Source organism: Vicia villosa, unplaced genomic scaffold (assembly GCF_029867415.1).
Source record: "Vicia villosa cultivar HV-30 ecotype Madison, WI unplaced genomic scaffold, Vvil1.0 ctg.002687F_1_1, whole genome shotgun sequence".
Classification (NCBI taxonomy): domain Eukaryota; kingdom Viridiplantae; phylum Streptophyta; class Magnoliopsida; order Fabales; family Fabaceae; genus Vicia; species Vicia villosa.
In genome coordinates, this window is record NW_026706005.1 from 88,893 (window position 1) to 110,226 (window position 21,334).

The following is a 21,334-nucleotide window of genomic DNA, read 5'->3' on the forward strand; positions in this document are numbered from 1 at the left end:
CCTAGATTCTTCTTCAAGGATTCAAGAACTTCACTGATGCAAGCATCCCTTCTTTTATTGATCAATTCTTTCTGTTCCTATCCCCATACTTTGGCCCTCTACCTCTTTGCTCTATTTCTCTGTAAAAATTCATATTGCTTACTTAGTTACACATCTCATTAATCATCATTAATCATACTAGCCATACTTAAGGTAAAATGAGGGATATTACAAATTTGTTAGTAAAATGTAGAGACTAAAATATCCGACATATATCTGTTAGAACAAGATTTGTTCTGATCAATTATCTTAGTTTTGATGATAACAATAATATGAATTTTGCTTAAGATAATATGGTACTCTAATCCAATGCAATTTCCTTTTCAGGAAATATATAAAGAGTATGCATAATTCAGCGCTCAAAAGCTTTGTCTCAAAGGGTTCAGCATGCAACATCAGAACATGGTCTGGCAAGACATCAGAAGATGGTCGAAGCAGAATCAGAACATGGGTCTATGGAAGCATTAGAAGAACATGAGAGCAGAAGCACTGAAGTTCTGATGGTATCACGCTCAGAAGCACTTCAAGGTCAGAAGATCAGAAGATGCTTTGCACCAAGCTGTTTGACTCTGATGATATTCAAACGTTGTATTCACAAACATCAGATCAGAAGGAAGTACATGTGGCAGGCTACGCTGACTGACAAAAGGAACGTTAGAAGCTATTAAAGGCAACGTCAGTAGACACAGCGTGAACAAGGCTCGAGGTAGTTGACAAAAGCGTATAACATTAAATGCAATGCTGTACGGAACACGCAAAGCATTAAATGCACTCAACGGTCATCTTCTCCAACGCCTATAAATATGAAGTTCTGATGAGAAGCAATGTTAACGATTCTGAACAAAACAACTCATATTAACTTGCTGAAACTCTGTTCTATTCAAAGCTCAGAATCTTCATCTTCATCAAAGCTCACTACATTGCTGTTGTAATATATTAGTGAGAATAAGCTTAAACGAAAAGAGAAATATCACAGTTTGTGATTATAGCTTTTAAGAAGCAATTGTAATACTCTTAGATTTGATTACATTAAGTTGTAAGGAACTAGAGTGATCGTGTGGATCAGAATACTCTAGGAAGTCTTAGAGGTTATCTAAGCAGGTTGTAACTAGAGTGATCGTGTGGATCAGAATACTCTAGAAAGTCTTAGAGGGTATCTAAGCAGTTGTTCCTGGAGTGATCAGTGTGTGATCAGAAGACTCTGGAAGACTTAGTTGCTGACTAAGTGGAAAACCATTGTAATCCGTGCGATTAGTGGATTAAATCCTCAGTTGAGGTAAATCATCTCTGCGGGGGTGGACTGGAGTAGTTTAGTTAACAACGAACCAGGATAAAAATAACTGTGCAATTTATTTTTATCGGTCAAGTTTTTAAAGCTACACTTATTCAAACCCCCCCTTTCTAAGTGTTTTTCTATCCTTCAATTGGCATCAGAGCGCCGGTTCTAAGGTGAAAGCACTTAACCGTGTTTAGAAAAGATTCAGGAAGAGAAAAACGCTTCAGTAAAAGATGGCTGATGAAACTGCAAAGTCTATATCTACATCTGGCTCTGCTGAGCAACACAACGGTAACAATGGTTATACTAGACCGCCGGTATTTGATGGTGAAAACTTTGAATACTGGAAAGATAAACTGGAAAGTTACTTTCTTGGTCTAGATGGTGATCTATGGGATCTTCTGATGGATGGTTACAAACATCCGGTAAATGCCAGTGGCGTAAAGCTGACAAGGCAAGAAATGAGCGATGATCAGAAGAAGCTTTTCAGGAATCATCATAAATGCAGAACTGTTTTGCTGAATGCTATCTCTCATGCTGAGTATGAGAAGATATCTAACAGGGAAACGGCCTATGACATATATGAGTCCTTGAAAATGACTCATGAAGGAAATGCTCAAGTCAAGGAGACTAAAGCTCTCGCTTTAATCCAGAAGTATGAAGCCTTCAAGATGGAGGATGATGAAGACATTGAAAAGATGTTTTCAAGATTTCAAACTCTTACTGCTGGATTGAGAGTTCTTGACAAGGGATACACCAAGGCTGATCACGTAAAGAAGATCATCAGAAGCTTACCCAGAAGATGGGGTCCTATGGTGACTGCATTTAAGATTGCGAAGAATCTAAATGAAGTCTCTTTGGAAGAGCTAATCAGTGCCCTGAGGAGTCATGAAATTGAACTGGATGCAAACGAGCCTCAAAAGAAAGGTAAGTCTATTGCATTAAAATCCAATATCAAGAAATGCACTAACGCTTTTCAGGCTAGAGAAGAAGATCCTGAAGAATCAGAATCTGAAGAAGAAGATGAACTGTCCTTGATCTCCAGAAGGCTAAATCAACTCTGGAAGAACAAGCAAAGGAAGTTCAGAGGCGTCAGAAGTTCAAAGAAATTTGAACGTGGAGAATCTTCTGATGACAGAAGATTTGACAAGAAGAAGGTCATGTGCTATGAATGCAATGAGCCTGGACACTTCAAGAATGAATGTCCAAAACTTCAGAAGGAAAATCCAAAGAATAAGTTTCATAAGAAGAAAGGTCTTATGGCAACCTGGGATGAGTCAGAAGATGATTCAGACTCTGAAGATGAGCAGGCTAACTGTGCGCTGATGGCGACAGAAGATGACGGATCAGAATCTACATCAGAATCAGATTCTGAAGAGGTATTTTCTGAACTTACTAGAGATGAGTTAGTTTCCAGTTTAACAGAACTTCTGGAATTCAAGTCTCAGATTAGTCTCAAATACAAAAAGCTGAAAAAGCTATTTGAATTTGAAACAAAGAAGCTTGAGTTGGAGAATTCTGAATTAAAAGAAAAACTTTTAAAATTATCCAATAATGTTGGATCTTCTTCTGATTCAGAAAAATCCACTCCTAGTCTAAACCATATTCTGAAAGAATATGATTTATGTTTCAGGAAGTTCTTATCTAGAAGTATTGGCAGAAGTCAGCTAGCTTCTATGATATATGCTATGTCTGGAAACAAAAGAGTCGGCATTGGTTTTGAGGGTGAAACCCCATACAAACTTGAACCTGTTGATGAAATGAAAATCACATACAAGCCATTGTATGATCAGTTCAAGTATGGCCACTCCCATGATATTAGGCACACTTCACATGCTCAGAGTTTTCACATAACACACACCAAAAAGCATGTGACACAACCTAGGAAATATCATGAAACTCATATTAAGAATTATCATGCTGTTCCTCCTTCTGCTTACAATGTTAAACCTAAGTTCAATCAGAACTTGAGGAGAACTAACAAGAAAGGACCCAAGAAGATGTGGGTACCAAAGAAAAAGACTATTTCTTTTGCAGATTCTCTTGGCGATAAAGAAGATAAAAGTCAACATGTCATGTCACCTGGACTCAAGTTGGTCTCAACACTTGAAGGGAAGAAGGACTGTCTTCCAAGTTCTGGTACTTAAATCTGTTGAAAAAACTATGTTCGTAGGAGATCAGAAAAGAAAGTTTATTAGTCTTGGAACCATCTGTTTTGTTTGTTTCTAAAGCAATGGTGTTTCGTTCTTGATTATTCTGAATGCTCTAAATGCTACAGAATATACAATATTGAAACATTGATTGTAGAAGAATCAATCAATATCTGGTTTGATGATAAACTTGGTTCCGATGAAACAAAGCAGCTTAAGAATTTCTGCAGAAACAGTTTTGTCTTATCAGAAGCTGCAGAACAAAGAAGTGAATCTCCAGAAGCTGTGTATATCAGAAATAATGGATCAGAAGATCATTCAGATTTACATCAGCACACTTCAGAAGGAGTGTTTCCAGAAGAGAAACTTGATCAATTCAGAAGCAGTGATCGGAATCAGAAGGCGTAAAGCCTATTGAATATTTCACACCTGTCATCCATTATCTGATGAAGAACACGTGTCTCTACGGTCAGTACGAAGCGTGCAGTTGAAAAGACGCCGACCTAGGTAACTGTATTAAATCATTTCATTTACCATGCTATCTCTCTTAATGTCATTTCTCATTTAATGCAAAATGATTTAATTATTTTCAAATCTTTTAAATAGCCCGCTTCAACTTCATTCTTTTCTTCTTCTCTCTATTTTGTTCTACATCTTCTTTTCGCTGCATCTGTTTTTTTTTTTTACAAACCCTAGTCTTTGTTCTGATCTTACGGCATAATCATCATGAACTCTTCCTCTTGTTCATCTTCCTCAAAAGAAAAACTTACTTCTTCACAAATCCTTCTACGAAATTATGAATATGCTCCTTTGAAAACTTGCTTGATACCCACGAAGGACTTGGAGGTTTTATGTGAAACTGCTGTGGACTTAAACAATCTTAAAGCGAATGGCTTTAAGTGTGATGCAAGAATCCTTGAGCAAGGATGGTCCAAGTACCTTAATAGATTGGTTGGTCCAATTTATCCTGATCTTGTGAAGGATTTCTGGGTACATGCAACGGTTACCCCAACGGCCATCATTTCATTCGTGCTAGGGCATGAAGTGGTTATCTCTGAAAAACTGATCAGGAAGCTATACAATCTGAATGATGAAGAAGGTTGGTCTGGTTTTCGACATGCATCTGTTGATTGGTCGATAGTTGAAAAACAAATCTCTCAGTCTTCTGGGATTGACTCGAATAACACAGGCACCTTGAGGCCATTTTATAGAGTATGGGCTGAGATTATTCTGGGTTCTCTTCACCACAGAAAAAGGATGCTCTCCTCTTCTTACATCAGTCCAGATCACAAGCACACTCTTTTCTGCATTGGCAAAAAGACTGAGATCAACATTTCTCATATTCTGTTTGAGAATCTGAAGACTTCAATCTTTGAGTCAAGAGAAGAGGAAAGGGCGAAGTACCCTCATCTTTCAAGAACGACTATTCCGTTTGGAAGAATGATTTCAGACATTCTTATTGAAAGCAAAGTGCTGGACTCCATCAGAAAACTCAATGCATCCCATTTGCTTGGAGTAGTTCAAGGTCCCATTTTCAATGGTGTGGATTTGTTCAGATTAGAACTCATTCAAAATGTACCTTCTGTGTGCTCAAGCTTTCCTGACATTCTCTCAAGAAGAGTTGCTGTTGAAGGTTTTGCCTCCTTGTTTCAAGAAGAACTGCATCAGGTTGTCAAGTCTTACCGGGAAGATTGTGTTAGGAAGCAATCAGATATTGATCCTGCTTGGATCCGTGGCAGAGTACTTCCGTCCAAGGCTGACCTTTTGAAGAAGGATCAGAAGGAACAAAAGGCTAGGTTTAAAAGAAAAGCCCGAGAAGATGAGGCTAAGGAAGCCAAGAAGTTGAGAGTCACCTTTAATCCTGACAAGGTGGACTCTGAAGAACGAAGGGAGAAAAGGATTAGAGATTCCTTTCGCAGAACCAGATCTTCTTCTTCTGTGCAAATCTCCAGGCAGGTTTTTACTCCACCTCCCTCTGTCCCTAAACCATCCTTCCAATCACCTCCATCTGAACCAAAAATAAACTTCACATTACAAAATCCTTCTCCATCAACCTCCTCCTCTCCCATTCTAAATCCCACTCCTCTAAATATTCTTCCCCCAACTTCTTCTGATAGGACTTTCTCACCAATTCCCTTTACAAATAATCCATCCTCATCAATCATTCTCTCAGTTATTCCCTCCTCCTCATCCACCGCACCTCCACCTTCTGTATCCCATCCCTTACCTACCAGAAAATCAAAACCCTTTTGTCCTCTCTACCCGGACTACAAATTCACTCTCAATCCGCCTGAACCTGAACTCTCTACCTACCTGGAACTTTTCAGATATGAGGTAATCAATGGCTTAGACCTTCTGAAGGAAGCCTTCCTAAATGGTCTGAATGATGTTTCTACAAGAAATATCTGGAAAAGATTTCGCAAGGTGTTTCAAGAAGAAGCAATGGGAGTACAGAAAAGACTAGTGGCTGCTGCCCCACGGCCTCGTGGAATTCTGAGGAATTATGAAGACTTCTGGTTTGCTAGTCTCAAAGGAAGACATCTGTTGGAAGAGAAGCCCTTCTTGGATGAGATGGAACAATTAAGACTGGATGCTGAAATGGAAGCAAATCCATGCAGGGATATTGTTATCTTTATTCCTGATTATCCTGTTCTGCTCGGAGACTTCAAGACTCTCTTTAACTATCTGAGGGAAAACCCTTCTGAGAAAGACCCAAGCTTGGTCATTCCAGAAGTTGTTGACCCACCAGAAGTTGAAGGTCCTTCTGCTCCCAGGAATCTAGCTGCCATTCTTCAGGCACTTGAGAATGGAGACTCGGAAATTCTTGCTGCAGAATATGGAGATGCTTCTATGCAAGAAGCAGATGTTGAAGATCATGTTGCTGAATCAGATCCTGTTGAGGAAATCCCTGCAAATGATCTATCCATGGAAGCTACAGATCAAGTTGCTATTCCTGTGGTTGAAAGCGGTGAAGCTTCTTCTGATGAATCTTCTCGTCTCGCAAGGACTCTGGAAGAAATTCAGAAGAGACAGGATGAGCAAAGCTCACTCAATGCTGAGTTTAGAGCTTTCATGGTGAGGCAAGATGGACACAACAATGAGGTTCAAGAGATGCTGGCCAAGATCCTGTCAAGGCTAGGGCCATCTTAGATTGAGTCTGTGTTGTTTCTTTCTTTTCGTTGCATCTGTTTTTGTGCATCTGATCTTACTTATCTTCATGTACTTCTGTACCTGATGTTTGAACTTCAATGAAATCATCTTCTTCCTCCGTGTGTTTCTTTTTGTTTGTCTCTGAATCTTTTCTGTTTTTTGATGATATGACAAAAAGGGGGAGAAATATGTGATAAATGATTTGATTTAATCAGTTGCTTTCACTAACAAGAACTGCAAGTTCTATATGGTTTAAGTGTTTTGCAGGTATAAAGAAGTGAAGAGAATCTTCAAAGCACACAAGAAGCAAAACCATAAGAAGCGTTATTCTGTAAAAAGAATAAGCTCATGGAAACTGAAGCAAGCTGAGTGCTGTCAAGCTTCAGAATCAGAAGCACTGATAATAGAATTTGATCCATATTTGTCTATTTGTTCTGACAAAATTCTATTTGCTCTGATACATTATTTTAGCCTATATGGCTCTGATACATATCATGTGTTCTAATATACATTTTATGTTCTGACTCGTTCATGCTGACTTTTGTCGTTTAGTTTTTGTTCTGTAACATTTCAGGATGTAGAGATGCTCTGATGATGCTCTGGTACATTCAACAATGTTCTGATACAAATCTAGCATGAAGTGATGTTGGTAGAAATTCAAAGCTCTGAAGCTATCCGAGGGAAGCAGAAATCAGAAGCTGTGAATATTCTAAAGATCCAGATAACTCAAGTTCTGAAGCTGTCCTAAATGGAAGCAGAAATCAGAAGCTGTGAATGTTCTGAAGATCAAAGAAATTCAAGTTCTGAAGCTGTCCTAAATGGAAGCAGAAATCAGAAGCTGTGAATGTTCTAAAGATCAAAGAAATTCAAGTTCTGAAGCTGTCCTAAATGGAAGCAGGAATCAGAAGCTATGAGTGTTCTAGGGATCTAAAGAAATTCAAGTTCTGAAGCTGTCCAATGGAAGCAGAAGTCAGAAGCTATGAATTCTCTGAAGACAGAAGCTTATGTGATCGTCTCTACCGAAATAATCAGGGAAGTCTTTTATTAAAGTTCTTCGAGTATTTATTTCAGGGGGAGATTATTTATCTCAGGGGGAGATTGTTAATCTCAGGGGGAGACATATTCACATGCTTATGCTATAGCTGTGTAATTTGTCTTTTGCCGTCTGCTCTTTCTGATTGCAAATTCATATCATTTATATATGTTTTTGTCATCATCAAAAAGGGGGAGATTGTTAGAACAAGATTTGTTCTGATCAATTATCTTAGTTTTGATGATAACAATAATATGAATTTTGCTTAAGATAATATGGTACTCTAATCCAATGCAATTTCCTTTTCAGGAAATATATAAAGAGTACGCATAATTCAGCGCTCAGAAGCTTTGTCTCAAAGGGTTCAGCATGCAACATCAGAACATGGTCTGGCAAGACATCAGAAGATGGTCGAAGCAGAATCAGAACATGGGTCTATGGAAGCATCAGAAGAACATGAGATCAGAAGCACTGAAGTTCTGATGGTATCACGCTCAGAAGCACTTCAAGGTCAGAAGATCAGAAGATGCTTTGCACCAAGCTGTTTGACTCTGATGATATTCAAACGTTGTATTCACAAACATCAGATCAGAAGGAAGTACATGTGGCAGGCTACGCTGACTGACAAAAGGAACGTTAGAAGCTATTAAAGGCAACGTCAGTAGACACAGCGTGAACAAGGCTCGAGGTAGTTGACAAAAGCGTATAACATTAAATGCAATGCTGTACGGAACACGCAAAGCATTAAATGCACTCAACGGTCATCTTCTCCAACGCCTATAAATATGAAGTTCTGATGAGAAGCAATGTTAACGATTCTGAACAAAACAACTCATATTAACTTGCTGAAACTCTGTTCTATTCAAAGCTCAGAATCTTCATCTTCATCAAAGCTCACTACATTGCTGTTGTAATATATTAGTGAGAATAAGCTTAAACGAAAAGAGAAATATCACAGTTTGTGATTATAGCTTTTAAGAAGCAATTGTAATACTCTTAGATTTGATTACATTAAGTTGTAAGGAACTAGAGTGATCGTGTGGATCAGAATACTCTAGGAAGTCTTAGAGGTTATCTAAGCAGGTTGTAACTAGAGTGATCGTGTGGATCAGAATACTCTAGAAAGTCTTAGAGGGTATCTAAGCAGTTGTTCCTGGAGTGATCAGTGTGTGATCAGAAGACTCTGGAAGACTTAGTTGCTGACTAAGTGGAAAACCATTGTAATCCGTGCGATTAGTGGATTAAATCCTCAGTTGAGGTAAATCATCTCTGCGGGGGTGGACTGGAGTAGTTTAGTTAACAACGAACCAGGATAAAAATAACTGTGCAATTTATTTTTATCGGTCAAGTTGTTAAAGCTACACTTATTCAAACCCCCCCTTTCTAAGTGTTTTTCTATCCTTCAATATCATGAGCATCTTTATACTGCCGGATGTGGTTGTTAATGAGATTGAGAAGATGTTAAATTCTTTTTGGTGGGGAGGAGGATCTAATAAAAAAGGAATAAGATGGAAGGATTAGGATGATTTGACTTGTTCGAAGGAAGCGGGAGGCTTGGGTTTTTGAGATTTTAAAGCGTTTAACTTGGCTATGGTTGCTAAGCAAGGTTGGTTTCTTATGGCAAATCTGAAGGCCTTAGTGACCAGAATCTTCAAAGCGAGGTAGTTTCCGAAATCTAATTTATTTGATGCTAAGTTGGGCTACAATCCGAGTTTTGTTTACCAGAGTATTTGGAAGGCTAGAGAGGTCCTTACTCTTGGGTGCAGGTTGTGGATCGGTGATGGTAGAAACATAAGGGTTATGAATGAACCATGGTTGAGGGGGAGTAAATAGGATTGCTTGATGGGTCCTTAAAATCAAGGTGTGTATACTCTAATCGTTAATAATCTCTTGTTGCCTAACGTCAAACAATGGAATATGGGAGTTTTACGCGATTTGTTTGACTATTCAGTGGTTCGAGATATTTTACAAGTTCCGTTGGCAGAGGAAGTGATGGAAGACCGCATGGTTTGGAAGGATGATGCTAAAGGTAATTATAGTGTTTGGTCGGGATATAGGATGTGGAGGAAGCATCAGGAAAGATTTGGTTCGGTTAGGGAAGAATTAAACTGGAGTAGCCTGTGGAAAATAATAGCTCCAGCAAGAGTGAAACATCTTATGTGGAGAATTTGCAATGATTGTCTCCCATCTAAGATGTGTTTGATCCAACACCATGTGCCGTGTACTCCAACATGCCAGCTTTGTGGTAATAACTATGAGGACGATTGACATGTTTTCTTTGGGTGTTCGGAAACTTACTTTTGTTGGCAGTCTGCAGGTCTTACTGATATTATATCTCCTCGTCTTTATATTTTTCAGGATATCAAGTCCCTTATCCATGATATTTGTTTGAAGAAGGATAGGAAAATCGCAGGAAGAGTTGCGGTTATGTTGGAAGGTTTGTGGAAGAATAGGAGCGACTCTGTTTGGCATAATGAGAAGGAAGATGCATCTAGACTTGGTTGGCTAGCATTCCATAAGTGTCAAGATTGGTTTCTAGCCCAAAATCTTCGGGAAACGCAGTTACATAACGGAGAGTTGGTTAATTGGAATCCGCCTCCTTTTGGTTGCTTTAAATGTAACGCCGATGCCGCCTTTAATCAGCGTGTCGGATCTACGAATCGAGGTTGGTGTATTCGTAACGATCATGGTAACTTTATTGCTGCAGGTGCTGCGTGGGATAGTTGTACTTTCTCTGTGTTAGAGGCGGAGGCCTTAGCCCTCAAGGAAGCAATCCAAGCTATTTCTATGTTTCATAATGCCCCGATGATTTTTTAGAATGATTCCCAACAGGTGGTCAAAGCTCTTAGTTCCAGTTCGAAGGGTAGTTCGGAGTTTATTTCTATTATTAATTCTATTAAGTCGTTACTACTAGATTTTCCCAACTTTGAGGTTAAGTTTATCGTCAAGCGAATATGGTTGCCCATACCTTAGCCAAGACGGCTAATTCTTGATCTCGTCGCGGTATGTTTGATGTAATTCCTCCTTGTATTACTTTCTATCTGATTAATGAAAGCAGTTGAATTTGTTCCCGTAAAAAAAAACTGACATAATTGATTTTGATGACCAATTTAATTATTTACTAATAGTTTTGATAAAAAAAAAAATCATTATCAACAGAGATGCTAATAATTATTTATAATTGCTATATAAAATTGATAATAGCGATGCTAATAATTATTTATATTGATAAAAATAAACCGGAGATTTGCAGCATAAGAATTTACTCCTGTGACTAGTTATATACATAATTATGACTTAATGGATGGGAATCAAAAGCATGCATTTTTACTGATAATCATTTAACAAGTTCTTCCTCTTTCTTTGCTGCTTCTTCAAGTTCTCTCAACCCTCCAACTTTTTGTTCTATTTCCTCAATCAACTCCTCTCGCCATAGAGCTTCTCTTGCCTCTGCTTCCATAATCTCTTGCTGCATAATTCAACATCAAATGTTTTTCTGTCATAACTCACTGGATATTTTTGTTGCCAATAAGTTCAACATTTTTTTTTAATTTGCATAACCACTATAAACTTATACATACAAAATTGTGAGAGTCAGAGTTTGAATCCTAATATTATATGGGCCGCATATCTGTTGGGGCATTACTATTGATAGGATTGGAAATGAGTCGAGTCCAACTCGACTCGACTCGTTAAGAATTAGTTCAGCTCAATTATCGGCTCAAGATCATCACAAATTTTTTTTCCAAATCAAACTCGACTTGTTAAAAGTTTATGAATTTCTCGGTTCAATTTGTTAGGTTCATCTCATTAGGTTCAACTCGCTTGGTTTATGGACTTGAGTCAATTTTTAAAGTCAATTTTTTTTATATATTTAACATTTTAAATTAATACTTTTTTAAACAAAATAAAATTTATAAGATTGAAATTTATACGATGTTAATTTTATTTATATAATTATTTATAGAAATATTTTGCTCACTTAAAAATATAAATTATCAATTAAAATTATCAAATTAAAAGAAAATATAGCATTTAGATTTGGAGTAAATCTTTAAATCTACTTTTAAAGATAATATAATTTATTTCATATATAACCGAGTTGACTTATAAACCTAACAAATCAAATAATGTATAGTTCAAATTCAGTTTATTTAATTAACAAACTTAATTTTTAGTTCATATTCTGCATTCATAAATTTAATTCAACGATTTAATTATTAAACTACATTCTAACTATTTCTGAATTGGTTGGGTTCATTGCTAACTCTAACCATTGGTATTCAAATGTGTTAATAACATTATGCACGCAGGTTTCGATTTGTGCTCCCCTGTTTGAGGCTTTTGCGCAGCAATAATATAGTCATAAGAAAAATAAATACCTTCTCATAGATCCAATTTCCAGTGCCATCTCCACCATCTCCTCTATAACCCTCACCATCATAAAATGGATCCTATAAATCATACAAAACATCTTCACACTTCGTTTTTCACCAAAATATAATGACATCAAACAAACGAAAAGTGATTTACCTTCATAGAACCAAAAAATAAGACTCCCCAAACAGTGAACATTATGTACCAAGCATCTGCAAAGAATTAATAATTATCAATAATAAATAAAACGTAAACTCCTAACAGATACAACAAAACATTAAAATGATATACTACCTCCATCTATAATTATAAGACTCTCTTGAGTTATTTTCTCGTCTCTTTTTATAAGAACTTCATCAAATTTCAAAGTACATTAATTATTTTTTTTCCAAATATACTCTTAATTATATTATATATTTTTTTGTAATATGTAATAAATACAGTTACATACACATTAACTATTTCTCTCTCTTAAAGATAAATTTATAAAATTATACAAAATAGTTAATAAATTTATTACTCTATCAAACTTTTTTAATTCCCATAATTTATTGCGGTCTTATATTTAAGGCCGGAGGTGGAGGTAGTATATAATATGACACTTACAAACATTTTTTATTTGTTGATCACTAAGATGCCAAATTGTTTTCTCAGTTATAAGATCTCTTTGTCCTTCCAACTGTTCTACTAGAATTGCCATCAATGGAATATCTGGTAAGCCATTTACTTTACACAAAGATGCTCTTTTTCTCTTGCCATCTAACACCTTATTTAAACAGACAAAGAGTCATTAAAAATTAATATATGAAACGCGGAAACAGACATAGACATCAGACACGACACCAACACAGACACATTTACACTAGTAATAATGAATGTTAAATACTTACCTGCCATGACTTGTGAAAAGGTGTAGAATTTGTAGGGAGCTTAGGCTGCAAAAGAAAAACATATATACACCTTGAATTTTCCTCTTTTAAACTAAACTAGCTAGGGAATCTTAAGAGATGAAATATAATGATAATTTTAAGGACAATTTTACCAATCTTGAAGATGAATTGACTTCAAATCTTTTTGTTTGAAGACATGAGGTATGAATATGTGAGTTGAAACTAATGATAGCTTCAGCCATGGTTTTGAAAAAAAGTGGTTGAATGAAAAGTGTGTTATATGTTGGTCCTTACATATATGGGATAGAGTGGATAAGAGTTGAATGAAGAACAACCCTTCAAGTGTCTGCTTGTTTCCAATAAATTGGGTCGTGCGATATTCTATAAAATGATTCCTCAAAATGACCCATGTGTCCTCATTTACAAATATACTCGTTCAACATTTTCTTCAAAATGACCCATGTGACACTTACTAACATTTTTATTTGCTGATCACTTAATTACATTTAAATGTAAATAACAAGGCGATACGGACTTTGGCGAGGCGGAATTTGACGCGGATTTTGGAGCAGGGGGCCATTAATTACTAACTAAAGCATATGGAACTCAAAAGAAAAAGTACTAATATGTATTTTTTTTTTGAATAAATCTTAAAAAGCATATGAAACCCAAAAGAAAAGTACTATTCACTCCCTTCCTTTTTAAGTGTCGTTTTAGAAAAAAAAATTTGTTCCTATTTAAGTGTCGTTTTATAATTTAATGTTATAATTTGTCAATTATACCCTTATTTTTTCAATAACTTCAACTCACATTTTTCAATTAATTATTGGAAAAAGAGTATGAATGAATTTATTTAGAAAGAGAAAAATAAATATGAGTATGATAGGAAAAGTAACTCTAATAATCCACTATCTTGGTTGAAGAGCTTTTTGCTAAAATGACAATTAAAAAGAAACGGAGGGAGTAATATATATATATATATATATATATATATATATATATATATATATATATATATATATATATATATATATATATATATATATATATATATATGAGGGTTATATTTACTCCAGGAGTAAGTTATTATAACTTACTCCAAATCTAGACCATTGATTCTTCTCAATCTAATGGTTAAAAATAATAAGTAATAGTTTTCTCTCTCCACATTTAATTACTTATTATTTTTAATCACTAGATTGAAAAGAATCAATGGTCTAGATTTGGAGTAAATTATAATAACTTACTCCTGGAGTAAATATAACCCTCCTCATATATATATATATATATATATATATATATATATATATATATATATATATATATATATATATATATATATATATATATATATATATGGAGCATATCAAGTGAGAGCATTTTTAAATGAGAGATGAGAGGAAGAAATATCAATTATTGGATTCATCAAGAGAGAGAAATTAATAGCCTCATTAATGTATTAACATTCTCTCTCTTGATGAATCCAATGATTGATATTTCTTCCTCTCATCTCTAATTTAAAAATGCTCTCACTTGATATGCTATATATATATATATATATATATATATATATATATATATATATATATATATATATATATATATATATATATATATATATATATATAGGGAACATATCAAGTGAGAGCAATTTTAAATGAGAGGATGAGAGGAATAAATATCAACCTTTAGATTCATCAAGAGAGAGAAATTAATAGCCACATTAATGTATTATTATCTCTCTTGATGAATCTAAAGGTTTATATTTATTCCTCTCATCTCTCATTTAAAAATGCTCTCACTTGATATGCTCCCTATATATATATATATATATATATATATATATATATATATATATATATATATATATATATATATATATATATATATATATATATATATATATATATATATATATATATATATATATATATATATATATATATATATATTTGTTTTTGTTATATAATTACTTATATTTCATACAATAAGTAATACTTTTTTATAATTATATCTTACACCATACATGCATAATGAAAGTGACATAAATGATAATTTAAGAGTATTAAATAAGCTAAAGCAAATATGAATTTAAACATAGTTTAAAATGTGATATTTAGTTTTTTTTAAATGGCCACGACGTCCGTATCTTCTTACAATAAACAATGAAAAGTGTTAAAAATAGAAAATTTGGGAAGATAAATAAGCAACTGCAAAACCAAAAGCAAATTATCAAGATGCACTTGAAACAATAGGTAATACTTTTTATAATTATATCTTACACATTACATGCATAATGGGAGTGACATAAATGATAATTTAAGAGTATCAAATAAGTTAAAGCAAATATGAATTTAAACATAGTCCAAAATGTGATATTTAGGTTTTTTTTTTTTAAATGGCCACGACGTCGATATCTTCTTGCAATAAACAATGAAAAGTGTTAAAAATAGAAAATTTGGGAAGATAAATAAGCAACTGCAAAACTAAAAGCAAATTATCAAGATGCACTTGAAACAAATGTCACTCTATGTAGAATGGGATTATACATAACCTATACTTGTATTGTGTAGAGATTTTATTTTAATTGTGATGTTTATTTAAATAATTATGATGTGATATTTATTTGCACTTCATAGTAGCATCCAACAAAACCATTTCCAATGTAACCGTTCATGACCACCACAAATATAACATGACATCCTTACCAATTTCACCTCTTTGGAGAGTTGAGAAAAATATGCAATAATCAATTATTCATTAAATTAGATGCAGTTATCAATTCCATTTGACATCATTTTCTTTGCAGTCAAAGTTTAATATGTTACAAAACATATATATTTGATGAAAAAATTAGATACTGTAAGTTTATGTTACAAAGTTAAAATTAGAACACATCAAATAGAAAACAATTGAGATCTTTGCAATGTTATGGAATATAGAAATAGAACGCGGAAAATTACATGGGTTAAAAAGGATCGATGAATCAGAGAAATTTGGTTACACAAACGACCAACCGAAACCTTTTTTGATTTCATACAACTGCAAAACCACCGTAACCACTATAGCACTGACACCTCAAACTCCAATCAACAACGAAGATACCGGCAATCTCTCTAGTTCCCCATGAAGTGTAACCAAAATCAAATCATGACACAAAAATAAAACAAACGGACAAAGAGTGTTGCAGCGGCGACGACGAATTCCACCTCGAGCAAAATCCTTCAGCAGATTTGAACTTGTGTCCAACCACCCTAATGACATATTAAAACATAGTTATTGCTAACAAAATGTAGACTACAATAAAATATAAAACGATTAAGTATTTGCAAAACATTACCACTGTATCCATGATAACCATCTCCAAATGCTCGATACCCTTACTATTAATAAGGCTCCATGAATCGATGATTCAAACAACCAATCTCCATGGTTTTTGGACTCATTTTCTAGTTCAATAAAAAACATAATACATTAATAAAAGCAAAACATAGAAGAATAATGAAAGGAGTGCAGAGGAAAAAGAATAATAATTTAATGGATTTATAATAAAAAAATTGTTCAAAGATTGAGTACACTTCTTACCAAGCTAGTCAATTATAGGAAAAAATATCAATTAAAAATATATAGTAAAATGAATTTTCTTACCACTTACATCAGCGTAGAATAGGCTGCAGTGATGAATACAATTTCTGCATACTATCCACCTTCAATGCTTCAACAGTCACACTGCAAACTATACAAAATAGTGAAGTAATTTGAGAGGTAAAACCTTAATATGAAAGGAAAATAATTGAAAAAAAGGTAAACCAAAATCAAAAATAATTTACTGAGCACTTTCATCAAATACCTTGTGAGCACATTCGTGTTTTATTACAGTTTGTTTGCTTGCGGCAACTTTAATACAAACCAAAATCTGCATCGAATCAAACCACAATCAAACTGTAACATAGTTGAAGTTATGACGAAATCGTGAAAAATCAACAAAACCGTAAATAGCTTATCATAACTGATTCGAATCCAAACGTGAAATCTCAAACCAAACCATAAAAAGTTTGCGGTAGGAAATCAAAAGATTAAGAAAATATTAAACTGGATGAGAGAACTAAACACTAACCCTAGATAATGAAAAATTAGGGGAAAGCAAACGGTTAGAGAAGAAATAAGAAAATTGGGAAGTGAATGAATCAAAGAGAATTGGAAGGTTCTGAATATTTCAAAGTAAAATTGAAAATTGTAGGATTTAGTAATAATGTATAACATTTTCAAGACAAACTCTTAAAAGATGGCTGTGAAAATCTATTATTTCAATATGTTTTTTACTGGATAAAAATTACTGGTGTGCAATAAAGTAATTAATGGTATGCAGAAAAGTAATTATTAAATGATAAGTAATAATTAAGATATGAAATGATATTTAGGGACCTCATAATCGTTCTCTTAATTTTTCTAAGTAGGTTAATAAGATATTTTGGTGGTAATGTGTTTTATTATAATAAAAGTAGATTGGTGGAAAAGACTTTGATGTTGTCATTGTCACTAAAATCATTATAAAATTATTCATACTTCGTTGAACTAAGTTATGGCGGCTATTCTTGGAGGAACACTTCTTTCAGTTTTTATGAAGATATTGGTGGAAAGGATTTTAATGTTGTCATTGTCACTAAAATCATTGATTAGTGGTTTTCACACATATATTTACCGTGGTTTTTAAGTATGTTTAAGTTATGTTATTGAGTATTTTATTTCTTTATTCGTCATTTTATGCTTTGGTTGTATGTTTTAATGTTTTCAGACTGAGATGGAGAAATCGGAGTAAATCAGTGCGAAACTCGGAGTTTTGAGGAAGTTCAGAAAACAACTTTCAGCAGGCCTGACACGGGTGGCCGTGTTGCTCAACACGGGCCGTGTCAGGAAGAGAGCTAGGAGCAAAGTTTGAGAGAAAGGAAAAACAGTGAAGCAACACGGGTGCCCGTGTTGCACAACACGGCCCGTGTTGCACAACACGGCCCGTGTTGCACATCCTGGGACTCAACAATAAAAATTAATAGGACAGGGGACCAACACGGGTGCCCGTGTTGCACAACACGGCCCGTGTTGGGTTTGACACTGATTTCAGTGATTTTTGTGATTTTGTTCAGTGGTTTGCCTGCAAGGGTGTTTTTGGGATTTCCAACCAACTTAAGTGAGTCTGCGCTATTTAGGAGGGTTTTCAAGATGAATTAGGGATCTTTTTGCCACACGAAGAATTGGAGGATAGGGAAAGGAAGCCTATGCAATTGGAGAAGAACAGAGAACTCTCATGAGCGGAAGCCATTGAAGATCAAAGTTCATCATCTCTATTGTAATGTCTTTATTTGATATCTTTGCAATTTCTTTGGATGATATGAGTAGCTAAACCCCCCAATGCTAGGGGGTGTCCCTGATTAACATTTGTGATGATTTTGAATTCCGAATTTCAATAACATATTTCTCTTTCATGTTCAATTTAATGGTATAATGTTTTTAATGCTTTCCTCGTCGGACCAACTGGATTGAGTTATGACTGACAATTAGGATTGACCTCCATTGTTAGGGTTTTTATACCATTATACTATAGTAGATATCACCTAGGACTAGGGATACCCTATAGTAACCGGATTGTTCTTGATTATAATAATACTTGATTTGATCACTAATTTCGAAGGACTTTGGGATTAGGATTTCAATGTTCAAAGGTTTGCTCACTAAGGACTTAGGAGCAAATACCCTTAAGAACCGGTAATTGATAAGTTGAATTTTGTTAATGAAACAAGGGTTCAGAATTGTTACATGTTAATGCACACACCTACCCTGGCATGTTACTCATATTTGGCTAAATTAACCTTTTTAAGTTTATTTGCAATTTAATTCGTACTCATAAAAACCAAAACCCCAAGGCTTTTTGTTTAATTGAATTCCTACTAACTCTATAATATCAAGTAGTCCTTGAGATCGATATTCGGGGAGTTTTCCCTTTATTACTACAGAGGCAAAATAGTACACTTGCTATTTTACCGATCAAGTTTTTGGCGCCGTTGCCGGGGACTGCCGAAAATTATAGAGTTTTTAGATTTATTTCAATTAGAATTTTGTTGCTCTGCGACTAAAATTTTACTTTCTGAAAAAAAATTATTTTATTTTTGTTCAATTCTAACTAGTCTTCTCTAATCCTTGTATGCGAGGAAAGTCCTCAGCTGATTTATCTTTTGACGCAGAACCTGAAAGATCTTTGCACGCTAGGCTTAGAAAAGCTAAACAAGCAAGACTGGCAGAGTCAACCATAGAACTCGTAATTCAAGAACCAGAAAAAGAGGAAGAAGCTTCAGATCATTCTGGTCGTTCAAATACAGGGTCAAAATCAGATACAGAGTCAGAGACAGAGACAGTTATGGGGGAACCTCAAGAAAGGCTCCTCGGAGACTATGGTGTTGTGAATACACCGGGTGGGAGACTAACAATTGTCAACCAACCGGTGAATGTTCCTAATTTTCAATTGCATCCAAGCACCATCACTCAGCTCGAAAGAAAGCCTTTCACCGGAAAGGTTAATGAAGATGCAAACAAGCACTTGCAAAGATTTTTGACCATGAGCACCACTCTGAAAATTGATGGTCATACTGAAGAAGCCAAGAAGCTAAGGATGTTTCCTTTCACCTTAGCCGAAGAGGCAGAAGAGTGGTTCTATTCCCTCCCAGCGGGCAGTATCACATCGTGGGAAGAGATGGAAAAGGCCTTCTTGAATGAGTATTTTCCAGCGTCAGTCTTTCTACGAAAAAGGTATGAAATTCTGAACTTTAAGCAGAAAGAGGGTGAACCTTTGGGAGATGCCTACAAAAGATTCAAGAGGATCCTCGTAGCATGCCCAACTCATAACATGGATCATACTGAACAGATGCAAGTATTTGTTAATGGGCTCAAAATAAAGACAAAGCAGTTGATCGATACTGCAGCCGGTGGCTCAACTAATTTCTCAACAGCCACTGGTATTAAGAAGATCATTGAAGCGATAGCTGCAAATGAGCATCTAGAGTTGTATGACAGGTGTACTAACAAACCTGAGGGAATAATTTATCTGAAGTTGGAGACTTCTAAAATTCGGGTTGAAGATGTGATAGCTACAGAAGTTGAAAAGAAATTGAAGGCTATGAATATAGGTACACAATAAGTGGCTCAAGTTCAACAAGCTCAACCTGTCAGCTGTGAAATTTGTAATGGCCCTCACCAAACTGTATACTGTGCTGCTACTCCCAAGCAGATTGAAGAAATCAAATTCCTGAGGCAAAACAATCCGTATTCTAACACCTATAATCCAGGGTGGAAGCATCATCCAAATTTTGCTTGGAAAGATCAACAACAACAAGGCACCCAGAAGGCAGAGTGGGAAGTGGCAATTGAAAGATTGGCTAGGCAGTGCTCTCAGTTCCAAGAAGAAACAAGAAATAACCACAGAAACACCACCGCCTCAATTAAAAATCTGGAAGTCCAAGTGGGACAAATAGCACAACACCTCACTCTACAAGCACAAGGTACCTTTCCGAGCTCAACTATGAAAAATCCGAAAGAGCAAGAGAAAATAAATGCTGTCACAACAAGAAGTCAGAAAGCTGCAGATTTTGAAAAAGAAGAGGAAATAGATGACAACTTGGTCATTGAGGTAGATATGGAAATAAGAGAGAATCCAAAAGAGCCTGAAGTTGTGGTACCATTGGTTAAGCCACTTGAAGAGAAAAATAAGAAAGATGCTAAACCGGTGATCAAGCTACCTTTCCCTTCCAGAGTGACAAAGAAAGATTTAAAAGAGAAAGACTTTGAGAAGTTTGCTGCCTTGTTTAAAAAGTTAGAAGTCAATCTCCCCTTCTTTGAAGCACTTGAGCACATGCCGTTGTATAAGAAATTTATGAAGGAGGTGATTGCTAAAAAGAGAATCGTGGGAGGAGAACCAGGAATTGCAACTGAAAAGTGTGGTATAGTCTCGCCAGCAAGGAATATCCCCATCAAAAAGAAAGATCCTGGAGAAGTGGCGATACCATGCACCATCAAGAACAGAATGTTTAAAAAGGTACTCATTGATTCTGGTTCTAGTGTGAGTTTAATGCCGCTATCTATCTTCAAAAAGCTTGAATTGGGAAAGATAAGCGAAAGTGAGACAAAATTAAAGTTCGCTGATCACACCATCAAGAAATCATATGGGGTAGCTGAAGATGTACTGGTGGAGGTTGATAAGTTTGTATTCCCCGTTGACTTCCACATCATGGACATTCCTGAAGATGAAGAAATCCTATCCTTCTTGGGAGACCATTTTTGTTAACAAGTCGTTGCAACTTTGACATTGAGAAAGGGACATTAACAGTGAAATCATTTGATGAAGAAGTAACCTTGAAGATGTTAGAAGTCAAGA

The 21,334-nt window shown here is 35.2% G+C and overlaps 2 protein-coding genes across 2 annotated transcripts; one reads left to right on the forward strand and one right to left on the reverse strand.

The window, feature by feature from the left end:
- The first annotated feature begins 9,565 nt into the window (after positions 1-9,565).
- On the forward strand, positions 9,566-10,465 carry LOC131639560 (uncharacterized). The gene is made up of 2 exons (XM_058910047.1): positions 9,566-9,677; positions 9,966-10,465. Exons 1-2 carry the CDS (start codon positions 9,566-9,568, stop codon positions 10,463-10,465), a joined length of 612 nt encoding a protein of 203 aa, XP_058766030.1.
- A 345-nt stretch (positions 10,466-10,810) lies between these two features.
- LOC131639556 (photosynthetic NDH subunit of subcomplex B 4, chloroplastic-like) lies at positions 10,811-13,262 on the reverse strand. The gene is made up of 6 exons (XM_058910044.1): positions 13,068-13,262; positions 12,916-12,960; positions 12,632-12,791; positions 12,182-12,237; positions 12,031-12,102; positions 10,811-11,117 (listed from the first exon to the last, which is right to left on the reverse strand). Exons 1-6 carry the CDS (start codon positions 13,155-13,157, stop codon positions 10,986-10,988), a joined length of 555 nt encoding a protein of 184 aa, XP_058766027.1. The 5' UTR covers positions 13,158-13,262; the 3' UTR covers positions 10,811-10,985.
- Between the last annotated feature and the right edge of the window lie 8,072 nt (positions 13,263-21,334).

Coding starts and splice junctions, on each gene's coding strand:
- LOC131639560 (XM_058910047.1), top strand. CDS start 9,566: ATGGGAGTTTTACGCGATTTGTTTGACTATTCAGTGGTTCGAGATATT. Junction 9,678..9,965: donor TTGGAAGGATGATGCTAAAG/GTAATTATAGTG, acceptor GGCAGTCTGCAG/GTCTTACTGATATTATATCT.
- LOC131639556 (XM_058910044.1), bottom strand. CDS start 13,157: ATGGCTGAAGCTATCATTAGTTTCAACTCACATATTCATACCTCATGT. Junction 12,961..13,067: donor TCAATTCATCTTCAAGATTG/GTAAAATTGTCC, acceptor TTTCTTTTGCAG/CCTAAGCTCCCTACAAATTC. Junction 12,792..12,915: donor CTTTTCACAAGTCATGGCAG/GTAAGTATTTAA, acceptor TGTTTAAATAAG/GTGTTAGATGGCAAGAGAAA.